Source organism: Caenorhabditis elegans, chromosome III (genome assembly GCF_000002985.6).
Source record: "Caenorhabditis elegans chromosome III".
Classification (NCBI taxonomy): Eukaryota; Metazoa; Nematoda; class Chromadorea; order Rhabditida; family Rhabditidae; genus Caenorhabditis; species Caenorhabditis elegans.
In genome coordinates this window covers 13,005,379-13,018,143 of record NC_003281.10, presented here as the reverse complement: position 1 = coordinate 13,018,143, position 12,765 = coordinate 13,005,379, and the positions used below count along the sequence as shown (strand labels likewise).

General features: G+C 36.7%; 1 protein-coding gene and 3 non-coding genes across 4 annotated transcripts; 1 reads left to right on the top strand and 3 right to left on the bottom strand.

The window, feature by feature from the left end:
• Nucleotides 1–1,964: 1,964 nt before the first annotated feature.
• F14F7.6 lies at nucleotides 1,965–2,037 on the bottom strand. Its single transcript, NR_052817.1, has one exon. It is a non-coding gene; the product is annotated as an Unclassified non-coding RNA F14F7.6 (non-coding RNA).
• On the top strand, nucleotides 1,966–2,037 carry F14F7.t1. Its single transcript has one exon. It is a non-coding gene; the product is annotated as a tRNA-Thr (tRNA).
• A 4,951-nt stretch (nucleotides 2,038–6,988) lies between these two features.
• Nucleotides 6,989–12,683, bottom strand: snf-7 (Transporter). The gene is made up of 8 exons (NM_067301.4): nucleotides 12,380–12,683; nucleotides 10,922–11,469; nucleotides 9,551–9,947; nucleotides 8,369–8,627; nucleotides 8,177–8,301; nucleotides 7,823–8,131; nucleotides 7,685–7,774; nucleotides 6,989–7,190 (listed from the first exon to the last, which is right to left on the bottom strand). The coding sequence occupies exons 1-8, from the start codon at nucleotides 12,590–12,592 to the stop codon at nucleotides 7,014–7,016; spliced, it is 2,118 nt and encodes a 705-aa protein (NP_499702.2). The 5' UTR covers nucleotides 12,593–12,683; the 3' UTR covers nucleotides 6,989–7,013.
• Nucleotides 8,645–8,721, bottom strand: ZK1010.t1. The gene has a single exon. It is a non-coding gene; the product is annotated as a tRNA-Ser (tRNA).
• Nucleotides 12,684–12,765: the final 82 nt, after the last annotated feature.

Below are 12,765 nucleotides of genomic sequence, written 5' to 3'. Positions count from 1 at the left end.
CCGGTAAATCGGCAAACCGGCAATTTCCGAAAGTTTTCGACAAATTGTGGTTTTGCAAATTTTTTTCGGAAATTTCAGAATTTCAAATTTAATCGGCAAAATTGTATGCATCTTATAAATGTTCCTAAATCTATTTTTTACAGTTTCCGTCTTATAGAAAATTCTTCTAAAAAACGTCCGGCAAATTGATGTTCGGCAAACGGCCAATTGCCGGAATTGACAATTTCCGGCAAATCGGCAAACTTGCAATTTGCCGATTTGTTGATTTTGGTGGGAAAAAAATTGCCGAACGGAAATCGCCGCCCACCCCAAAATACTTATGTTTCAAATATTAATATTCAAATATAGTATACATAGGAGTGCTACAGTTTTCTCAAAAAGTGGCAAAAACTCAGTATGTGCCACTTTTTGAAACAAAATGAACAGTTTTCAAAAAAATTTTGAACAGATGTACTAAAAAATTGTTTTTGTTGTTAATTTGGCAAATCTCCAGTCAAAATTTGAATAGTGTTATTTTTATAAATTTTAATTTTTTTTTTAATCAGAATACTTTTCACCTAAAAAAAATTCAGAATTTTTCAAAAAGTAAAATTTTCCAAAAATCTTCCAGAAACATAAAATACCTGAAAAAAAATCGAATTTGGTGAAAAATCCAGATTTTGGGGCCTATTTCAAAATGTATTTTAAAAATCTATGTAATTGCAGTAAATTAATTTGAAATTCATTTTTTCAGAAAGACCAAAAAAACTATTTTTCCGGCAAATCGGCAAATTGCCGGAATTGAGAAATTCCGGCAAATTGGCAAACCAACAAATTGCCGATTTGCCGAATTTGCAGGAAAAGCGGCAAGTGCCGAAAAAGGTTTTGCAAAAAAATTTCAAAAAGGCACAGTTTTAAGTATTTCCGTCTTGTAAAAAAATCCTCTGAATACTTCCGGCAAATTGATATCCGGCAAACGGCAAATCGGCAATTTACCGAAAATAAGAATTTCCGGCAAAAACGGCAAACCGGCAAATTGCAAAAATAACCCCTGGCAAATATTCAACTACTCTTATTCTACCAAATTTCAAATTTCTCGAAAAATTTGTAGATCGTCACACGGAACAACCACATAGTCTCTGATTCCCGATGCTATCCGAAAAAAAATTACCGTTTTATTTTCTTTTTCAAATCTTTTCTCGCTCTAAATTGACCTTCATTTGCTAAACAAGTCAAAAGGCAGAGTGGTAGAAGAGATAGTAGATCAGATGTGATTTGTAGCAGAATTTGATGATATTTTCTTGTATTTTTTATTTTTTGGAAAAAGGGCAGCACATGATGAGAAGAACGCGTCTTGGGAATGGCATCACAGTTAGCTGAACAATTAGCCTGATTGTTATTATGTAGAGATCAAAAAACAAGTTTTTTATTGGGAAGTTCTGTGGTCGAACTTTTGAAAGTTTGTTACTTTGTTCGACATGATTTTGAAACTTGGCCAGTTAAGTGTAGTTATAGGACGGGAACAAAAAATTCTGGCGCGCAAAATATCTCGTAGCGAAAACTACAGTAATCCTTTAAAATTCTTTTAATGACTACTGTAGCACTGGTGTCGATTTACGGGGACTCGATTTTGAAATAAATTTCCATTGCGACAGCGATATTAAATTTTCTTCAGTTTTTTTAGTATTATTTTGTTATTTTTCTGTTTAATTTTAATATTCTATTTTGATAAATGAATGATTTTAAGTCAAAAATTCAAAAATCGAGCTCGTAAATCCACACAGTGGTCATTTAAAGAATTACTGTAATTTTCGCTATGAGATATAATTTTTTGTGCAAATTAAAAAGAAACTAGAAAATTTTTGCAAATTGCTTGTTCGAAAAATGTTACATTTTTGCCAAGCCCCCCTTCCATGCTTTTTGTCTGACTATTCTACCTCTCTCGACTCCTGCGTCTTAACACCAAGTTTCTGAAGCCAAAATCATGCCCGTATAGCTCAGTGGCAGAGCGTCTGTCTCGTAAACAGAAGGTCGGCGGTTCAATCCCGCCTGGGGGCAGGGTTTTGTCATTTTTTGTCAGCCGGAATAGTTTCCGTTTCATGAAAAACCTGAAGTCAAATCAAATTAAATGTTCAAAACGAATCACGCACTTCTACACTTCACTACTTTCACTCTTCCTCTCTTTTCTGCCTCCCATAACAGCCGTTAGTCTCAAGAGTCACATTGCAAAAACACAAAAACAGTTTTTACCGATTCCAAAAAATTGAATTTCTCGCCACTGGTAGTAGTAGTAGTAGTCTTCATGTCCGCTGGGCCTGTTTACCCAAATTGAAGGTCTCAACGACCATAAGACACGAAGATTGGTTGTGTCCTTCATTTGGAATCTTGGAATCGAGAATTGACTTCCTTGACCAAGGGATGCGAGTTTCCTTTTTCACCAGTTTAGTGATAACACTATACCCAAGTGAATAACATTCGCCTGATTGTCATCTTGGGGGATCACGGAAGTTATGCGGTTTAAAAGAAAAAAAATATATTATGCATCCGCAAAAATTCAAAATTCGGTGCAATATTTATGCTAGATCAAAGAACTTGATCAGTTCTTTGCGCAGTTTAGAAAATAAATTTTGTGAAATTTCTATATGAAACTTATGTTATTTGAAAGCAAATATTATAAGTAGAATTGAATAAGTATATCGCACCCCTACAGGTCAATCGAAAATTAGTCTTGCAGCCTCTATTAGTATTGCATGCAAGACTAATAGAGGAAATACGGTAATAGTCTTGCGCCCCGATTCTTGCCAGACCAGCAGTATTTTGTGAAAACTTCAAAAATTTCGCCATTTTTCAGCTAAATTAAATTTTAAAGTGTTCAAATGATTGATAAAACAATAGAAAAGTATGTATTTTGCACGATTTAGACTGTTTCAAGACAAATTTTTGACGATAAATTATCAATTTTGCAAAGCTATTGGATCTTCGAAAATTAGTCTCGCAGTCTCTATTAGTCTTGCATGCAAGACTAATAGAGGAAATACGGTAATTAAATTAATTAAAAAGTTCACCCAAACGACTCTACTAAAAATGATATCCAATGGGCTACCAAGAAAATCACTATAAAAATTATGAAAAATTTCTGAATTTTTAAAACTAAAAAAAAATGACAGAATTATATTTGAATTCCTTCGCAAATTGCGGTTTGATCTACGAAAAATCCGGGAATATTTATCCCAAAAAATTGTGACGTCAGCACGCTCTTAACCATGAGAAATCATATGAGATGTCTGCGTCGTTTCTCCAGCATTTTTCGAAGATCAAAGCGAATAGAGACTTCCTGACTCCACGTGTTGGTTTCGACTTTTTTTTTCATCAACGTCCGATTCTTAGGCATTTTTATGGATTAAAAATTATTCAAAAATTTTCAATTATCGATTTTTTAGGCCTGTTTCAAAAAAAGGCAAATTTATTTCAAGTGTTCTTTACTGAAAATGTTTCGAAAATAATGTAGAAAACCCAATTAATTTAGCTGGAAAACACTAAAAATACTAACAATAATTTATTTGCGCATTAATTAAAAAAAAAAAACAAAAATATATCAGCTCTTTCTAATTTCTATACTTTTTTTTCTATAAATCATGTAAAATTTTTTTGAATAATATAAAATATAAAAACAATATAACAACCCTTTTTTTTGGTTAAATTACCATCTTTATAATTTTCAACCATTTTCTGTTACCTGAAAAATTCCTACATGTTTCTGGAAGCTTTTGTCTTGCTTTGCATGCATTTTTACTAGTTTAGTGTTATAGTACCCAGCTCCTTTTTTCTGGACAAAAAACACCAAAACTATTTTCACTCGGTTTTCTACTACTACTCACACCTTGGTATCTACTAGATTTTCCAATTTGATATAAACAGTTTAACCAGTCCTACAACCGAGGAAACCCCACTTAAATTCCACTGTCTCTATGATCAATCAACACAGGAAAATAGTGCCCGACACGTCCAAAATCGGAAAACAAAAAAAAAAGAGAATAAAAAACAATTTGACGGACACACACTGATATCTGGTGATGAACCGGTCAGAAAACTGGTTACAGGACAGAAGACGATAAGTATATGCTAGTTATTTCAGATTTGATGATTTGTGGAACATGCAATTACTTTTGGAACTCGATTTTAATGACGTAGTTTTTTTTTAACTGTGCGTATTGAAAACATTTATTATGTTACCCAAATCTGTGAAATTGCCAAGTTTTCCCAAATTGGCAAAACTTTTTGAAACTGCCAAATGTTTTGAAATTGCTGAAATTGGCAAAATTTCCATAACTGCCGAATATTTTTAATCGCTGAAATTTCAACCATTTTTTGAAATTGCCGAAAATTCCGAAACTGCCGAAAGTTTTGAAATTTCTAGGTTTGTCCAAATTCTCCCACTATTCACAGTTGCCGAAATTGCCAAAATTGCCGGAATTGCCAAAAATTTCGAAGTCGTTTAAATTGTTGAAATTGCTGAAATTGGCAATTTTGCCCAAATTGACCAAACTTTTTGAAACTACCACAAATGCTGAAACTGCTGAAACTGACAAATTGACTTTTTCCCCTTTTTTTAAATTTGAACTACATAAAAACATTTGTGAAAAAATTAATTTTTTTTGTAAGATGCAAAAAGGTGTGCGCCTTTAACTGTAATCTAGTTCTTTTAACAAAAAAAATGTTAAAAATTTATGAAAACACCAGAGCAACAATAGTTTGAAACTACAGTACCCATTAAAAGCGCACTCTTTGTGCTAAACGAAAAATTGCCGTGTCGAGACCGGGTACCGTAGTTTCGGGGCCAAAATCTTAACATTTCGAGCCCGGGTAATATATTATTATATTAGATTTCAAACTGAAAAGAACTGTCTCACATCAAGTTTGTGAAGACTTGGCTGATTTTTTTTTGCGCTTTTTGAGAAATTTTAATCATGAATTAAATTAAAATTGTAGAATTAATTTAGAGGTGGAGTAGCGCCAGTGGGGAAATTGCTTTAAAACACGCCTATGGTACCACAATGACCGAATATCATGATAAAAAAATTCAAAAAAATTTTCTAAATTTTATATGATTTTTTGAAAATTGAAAAAATCTCAGTTTTTGCCTAATTCCTATTTGAATTACCGCCAATTGTATTTGTTCGATGGAGCGCGCTTGCACGTTTTAAAATTTATTAATTTTATTTTTTGTTATTTTCCACCGATTTTTGATGATTTCGGTGTATTTTTGCTTCAATTTTAGAAGAAAAGTCAAAATAAATGCAAATTTTCGATTAAAAAGTACGTCTACAGGCGTAAATCAGTGAAATTAATTAATTCAGGTGTGAAATCGTTTAAAAGCGTTACTTTTTGATTTTTACGCCTGTAAGCGTGCTTTTTAATCGAAATTTTGCATTTATTTTGACTTTTTCTTCAAAATTCAAGCAAAAGTACACCGAGAACATTAAAAATCTGTGGAAAATAAGAATAAATAAAATAAATAAATTTAAAAACGTGCAAGCGCGCCCCATCGAACAGATCCAATTGGCGGTAATTCAAATAGGATTTGGGCAAAAACTGAGATTTTTTCAATTTTCAAAAAATCATATAAAATTTAGAAATTTTTTTTGAATTTTTTTATCATGATATTCGGTCATTGTGGTACCATATGCGTGTTTTAAGGCAATTTCCCCACTGACGATACTCCACCTTTAAGTGCTTGTTGATTTGACCCTACGAAGTTATTCTAAAAAAAGTGCTTTCACTTTAAAATTAGAGTACATAACTGCGAACAGAAGAAACAAGTTGAAACTGGAACAATAATGTAGTTTCCAAGTTTTGCAAACCGTTTTTCGAACAAAAAATCAAATGATCAATGGTAAAACCGTCAGTGTTTCCCAATCGACTCATTTATTCTCTGATCTGGTTGTAAGTATATGTGTGTGTGTGTGACCTGCCATTCCAATCCATTTACTCTCACAGTCTGACATCATTCCGAATTCGGTGAAGAAGACAAGATGGTGTGGAGATGATTGTCGGTCGACAGGAAAAGGAGAAACGGAAAAAAACTGACAGGACGGACGGAGATAATGCTAACTGACTGGCAAACTAACACAACAAGTTCAAGGGAAAAAAAGAGACACATCGGTGGAAGTTTTTAAGGTGAAATTTTTCAAATATAGGGATGAAAATAAAACCGGAGTTGGGCGGCAAAAGATTTTTCCGACAAATTGGCAAATTGCCGGAATTGGAAATTTCCGGCAAATCAGCAGATTGCCAGAATTTAAAATTCCTGCAATTTGCCGATATAACGGAATTTACATTACCGGAAAATCGACAAGTTGCCGGACTTGAAGTTTCCGGAAAATCTGCAAATTGCCGGAATCTAACTTTTGCGGCAAATCGGCAAATCGGCAAATTGCCAGAATTGGGAATTTCCGGCAAATCGGCAAATCAACAAATTGCCAAAATTGGAAATTTCCGGCAAGTCAGCAAATCGCCGGAATTAAAGTTTCCGGCAAATTGGCGAACCGGCAAGTTTTTGGCAAATTGTGGTTTTGCACATTTTTTTTTGGAAATTTCAGAATTTCGATTTTAATCGGCAGTTTGCACGTCAATTTCAAAAAGTAAGCAAATTCTACATATGAAATAGTCTAAAGAAAACAGGAAAAAAATTTCAAAAAGGCAGTTTTATGTGTTTTCGTCTTATAAAAAAACGTTTTATCGGCAAACCGGCAATTACTGAAATCAAAAACTTCCGGCAAATCGGCAAACTGGCAATTTACCTAAATTGAAAACTTCTGGCTAACTGCAAACCGGCAATTTACTGAAATCAAAAACTTTCGGCAAATCCTGTTGACACTGAAACCGGCAATATGCCATAAAATAAATTTGCCGAACGGCAATTGACATAAGATACGACATAAGATCTTTTATACTTAAACCTCAAATCGAGACCGTAATGTTAAACAATTTTTTGAAGAAGATTCTCTAAAAACCGACTTTATTCAGAAAACACCTCAGTACTCATAAAATAAATCGTCATCAGATCCTTCTAAGCCATCTTCCAAGTCATCCTCGCCAGGTTCCAGCTCTGGCAGTTTATCTCCAATTTTTTGCTTCCACTCCGGCCACTTTTCACTGATTCGATCGTAAGCGGGGTGTTGTTTTTGAACCATAAAAACTCCACGGATTGGCTGAAAATTATTATTATTTTTTAATAAATTAGACAATACGCGTTTCTGACCACCCTCATCACGGGGTTCTGGCCTTCCTCATTGAATTTTTCGCGCTCCATTGACAATCGCCTGCCGGACAACCCGTGGGAAAGTCGTGTACTCCACACGGACAAATACATTTAGTTTTACAACTAAAATCGAGCCGCGACGCGACACGCAACGCGCAGTAAATCTACCCCAGATATGGCCGAGCCAAAATGGCCTAGTTCGGCAAATTATTCCATTTCAATTTATGAGGAAAGCCAGAAATCCGTGCCTCATAAATTGAAATGGAAGAGTTTGCCGAACTAGGCCATTTTGGCTTGGCCATATCTGGGGCAGATTTACGGCGCGTTGCGTGTCGCGTCGCGGCTCGGTCTCAATGTATTTGTCCGTGTGAAGTACACGAACTTCCCATGCGTTGTCCGGCTTGTCAATGGAGCGCGAAAATTCACACATTATCGAGAACTTACAATATTCAGATCCTTGAACCTTTTGATTGCAAAACCTGCAAACACTGGAACAACGAAAAATGGGAGCGCTGCTACAAACCAGCCAAAAGCCTGAAAATAAAATATTTTAAGCCATTCAAAAAGCTATATCCAACATACATCAAACACTGGAGGGTACTTCTTGCTGTCTCCTTTGAATGGGTACTTTTTATCCCATATCCAAGCGAACATTATAACCAAACAACAGATCGGAGTAACAAATCTCCAGACAATAGTCCAAACATAGGCGCCCGGTCCCAAGTACTTATCGAGCCGGCTTTCCGGTTCTTCCCACATTTCTCGGATATCTGCTCGAAAATTATCAAGCCCATAGCACCAGCAAACTGTGAGGCACATGATTGCAGTTCCAATGGTCGCTGAGACTCCTGCACTATACTCGTCGTAGAGGTCGAACCAATAGAAGCCAGCCTGGATACGGGAAACATAGGATGTATACTTAACATATCAACTTACATCAGACGTCATGACAAGTCCTAATAGAAAGAATGTCGTTGAAACTGTTACTACAGTAATCCAGCGGTGTTGGCGAAGGTAGTGGAAGCGATCCGCAAGACAAGAACACACTGTTTCAATGATTACTGTAACTTTGTTTATGATATCAGATATCAATTATGTAGATGAAAACTAGAATTGCCAACAACTCACCAATTTCAGTACTAATTCCCAGTAGAAAAAGCATTACGAAAAATAATGCGTACCAGAGGAATGGGTAAGGCATTTGGGCGATTGCTTCAGTGTAGACAATAAATGCAAGCGCATGACCTTCCTGGACAACTTCATTGAAGCCTTTTGGATTTGAAATCGAAATGTTCCTTTGCTCGGCCAAGAAGCCGAGAGTCGAGAAGACCGCCGTACCGCCAAGAAGAGACATGAGCGTGTCACACAAGACGACCAAGTATGCATCCTGAAACAAAAAATGTTCGATCAGGATGAGATTTGACGCGGGGAAACCCCAATGGATTAGCAGTCCATCGCCTTAACCACTCGGCCACCTGATCACGCCGGAAACCCGCGAAAAGGAGTGTATGCATTGAAAAAGGAAACGCTGCGTCATGCCGGCGGGCTGCCATAAACGGAGCTGGGAAAATGTTCAACTGGGGGAAATTTTAAAAAATGTGTAACAGCGATATTCTATTTTTATTCGTTTCTTTGTAATACTTTCTAAATTTTTGCTAAATTTCAATTTTCAATCGATAAATAAATTATTTTATTGCGTTTCGAAAATCAAGCCCGTAAATCGACACTTAAAAAGTTACTGTAGTTTTCGCTACGAGATATTTTGCGCGTCAAATATGTTGAAAAATATTGTGTTCAATACCCTAAGCCACGACCTCGGGTCCTGGCACGAACGAATTTTCCCAGCTACCGTACCTGCGGGGGAGTTTCCTCCAGATAATTTACGCGCCTTTATTGAATTTTCGAAATTATTGGGCAAAAAATATGGTGCAAACTTTTGCGGCAAAAATTACGGGAACAGGTCTCGAAACGACGAAACTTTTGCCAAATGCAAATGGGTGTGCGCCTTTAAAGAATACTGTAGCTTTCAACTTTCATTGTTGTGAAATTTTTATCGATTTTTCCTAGTTTTTTTTCAATAAAAATAATATAATTGAATGAATTTTTTAATGTTTTAAAAAATATATAAATTCAATTTTCAGCGACGATTTTTTCTCGCTTTATGTGTCGATAAAATATGAAAAATCAATAAAAATTTCGCAACAATGAAAGTTCAAGAATACAGTACTCTTTAAAGGCGCACACCTTTAACAAAAATTTTTCGTTTCGAGACCAGGTACCGTATATAAATGACGATAATAATAAACTTACTCGATACCAATTGTACGTTTTCTTATTATACGATCCAATATTCATGAGTCCACCTTGTCCAATGGACAGCGAAAAGCACATTTGCATGAGCGCAGCTATCCAAACGTCCGGATCGTAAAGCCCAGCAAAATCGTAATGTCCATATTCATTTGGTTTTCCCCAAAAAAGAAAGTGTAATCCAGTACTGGCGCCTTCAAGAGTAAGCCCGCGAATCATGAGTGCAATTATTATAGCATACGGGAGAAGTACAGTGTAATAGGACAGTTTTCCGATGGCCTTCATTCCGCGTATCAAACTAATGATTGCAATGACCCAGCAGACAGCAACTGCGGCGAGCATCGGGACGTTGATCGAGTTGAAGTCGGTAAAGCCTGTCGATGGTTTGACAACAAAGTTTCTGGAAAAAATTATATTGTTGGTTGATATTCTATGTACGACGTGGTGTCAGATTGTCCCATAGCGGTTTGATCTACAATAAATGCGGGATTTTTCCCCTAGAAAATTGTGACGTCTTGCGAAATCAGAGGGTGTGCGGCAAATCTCAAAATTTGCCGGCAAATTTGCCACACACCCCTGGTCTAGACGCGTCTAAATTTTTCTGCAATTCGCGTAGATCAAGGGCGGGGGGCGGCAAACGATTTTTTCCGGCAAATCGGCAAATTGCAGGAATTGAAGTTTGCGGCAAATCGGTAAATTGCCGGACTTGAAAATATCCGGCAAATCGGCAAACCGGAAAACTGCCGGACTTGAAAATTTCAGGCAAATCGGCAAACCGGCAAACTGCCGGACTTGAAAATATCCGGCAAATCGGCAAACCGGCAAACTGCCGGACTTGAAAATATCCGGCAAATCGTCAAATTGGCAAATTGCCGGACTTGAAAATACCCGGCAATTCGGCAAATTGTCGATTTGCCGAATGTGCCGGAAATTTTCGGAAAATTATCGTTTTGCGCATTTTTTTGGAAATTTCAGAATTTCAATTTCAATCTGCAAAATTGTGCGCATCCTATGAATGTTCCTACTTCTATTTTGAAAAGTAAGCAAATTCTATAAAAATATCTAAAGTAAACTGTAAAAAATTTCAAAAAGGCACAGTTTGGCAAAAAAATCCATCTAAACATATCCGGCAAATCTGATATCCGGCAAATAGGCAATTTGCCGAAAATGAAAATTTCCGGCAAATCGGCAAACCGGCAAATTTGCCGCCCACCCTTGGCTCTGATGCGTGTGTCCAGTTTTGGTTTTTCAAAAACTTTTAATTTTTTGTTTTTTGGTCCCAGCCCTGTAGTCCACGTGTCAGCAAGCGCGCTCAAATAATTATGAACGCTATAAAAAGCCTAGTTTTTCGAAAAACGATTCCCCACAACATACGTAAAAAACTGCTCAGTCCCGACTGCCAACTTCATATTTGTCGCGTTCTGGCACTTTCCATCAATATACATCATTTTGCTGTGCACTGACGCATTTCTAGTCAAATTGGTCATCACCAGAGAACTATTCAGCATATATCCGCTGCATAACTTCTGCTTGACACCTTCATAACAGATTGTCGATCGATTCTTGTTCCAATCATTATTACACTTGCTGATCTTGGTAGCGTATATTATATTGAAAAGGTACAAAACTATCCACGAGATGACAATCATATAGTAGACACCTATGATCGCTCCGACTAGACAAGTCATCCATCCGACTCCTTCCAAAATAGGCATCATTCTTCGAAAGGCCGCAGGCGGCGACTTGGCTGCATACTGTCCCAGAGCGAATTCCATGTGAATTGCTGGAACGGCGAACAGTATTCCACATACAACGTATGCGATGAGAAATGATAAACCTCCATTTTTATAAGCGGTTGTTGGGAATCTCCAGATATTTCCGAGTCCGACAGCTTGTCCGAGAGAACTCAGAAACGATTCGATCTGTAATAAAAATGTACATTAATTTGGTCCTCCAGGTTTGTTAAATATGGGATGGACGGCAAATTGGTTTGTCGATAAATTCGGCAAATTTCTGGTTTGCCAATTTGCCGGAAATTCTCAATTCCGGCAATTTGTAGGTGTGCCGATTTGCCAGAAATTTTCATTTTCGGCAAATTGGAAGTTTGCCAATTTACCGGAAATTTTCAATTCCGGCAATTTGCCAATATGCCGATTTGCCGGAAATTTTCAATTACGGCAATTTGCCAGTTTGCCAATTTGCCGGCAATTTTCAATTCCCGCAATTTGCCGTTTGTCGGATATCAGATTTGCCGGAAATTTTCAGAGGAATTTTGATAAGACGGAAACACTTAAAATTTTGCTGGCTGAAATTGAAATTCTGAAGTTTCCAAAAAAAAAAAGTGGAAATTTTCGATTCCCGCAAATTGTCGGTTTGCCAACATGCCGGAAATTCTCAATTCCGGCAATTTGCCGATTTGCCGGAATTTTTCAGAGGGGTTTTTATAAGACGGAAACACTTATAATTCTGCTGATTGAAATGGAAATTCTGAAGTTTTCAAAAGAAATGTGGAAATTTTCGGAAATGTTCAATTCCGGCAATTTGCCAATTTGCCGAAAAAAAAAGCCGTTTGTCTAAAATATGGAAAAATGAACGGAAAAAGTTTCAGATCGACTTTAAAGTGCTCTAAATTTTTGTAGCGAGCTAGTTTGAAAGACCTCCTTCAAATGACATAGGTTTCATTTAGAATCCATATGGTGACTCAACATTTTTTTAAAAATGAATTAAACTTGAAAATTGCCGTGAAACTTTTTACTATGCAAACGTGCTCAAATCCACATATCCTAAATAAACCACGTCTTTTTTTTTGGAGAAAAGGATCCAATGACTTACACCACGAAATGCCTGCCGATCGACATTCTCTACCACCACTTGATTTCTGTAGGCTCTTCTCCCGTTATCCACCGTAGTAGGCTTCTTTTGTGGTTGAACAGGTCCCTTCGTTGGTGCCTTTGTCTTTACAGACGCTGTTGGAGCAGTTGGAGGAATCACGGATGGTGCACTTGATCCGGTTGTTGTTGTTGTTAAAGCATTTGACTGAGCCATTGTCCACTGGTTCTTTTATTTTCTTCGTAAATCTTCTGCTTAATTTTTAAACAGCTTCCTCATTGACCATCAATTGATTCGAGGAGAAATTATGAAATAATTGGAATATCGATTTTCCTCCCCTCTCTTATCGATCTCTTGACAACGTGGCAAAAAACGTGACCCTAGTTTTT

Bases quoted from the DNA above. Each gene is read 5' to 3' on its own strand.
- snf-7 (NM_067301.4), bottom strand. From the start codon at position 12,592: ATGGCTCAGTCAAATGCTTTAACAACAACAACAACCGGATCAAGTGCA. The intron at 9,948-10,921 runs GTATGTTGTGGG...AATTTTTTCCAG, and splicing joins GGGACTGAGCAGTTTTTTAC to AAACTTTGTTGTCAAACCAT. The intron at 7,775-7,822 runs GTATGTTGGATA...TTTTATTTTCAG, and splicing joins AGTACCCTCCAGTGTTTGAT to GCTTTTGGCTGGTTTGTAGC.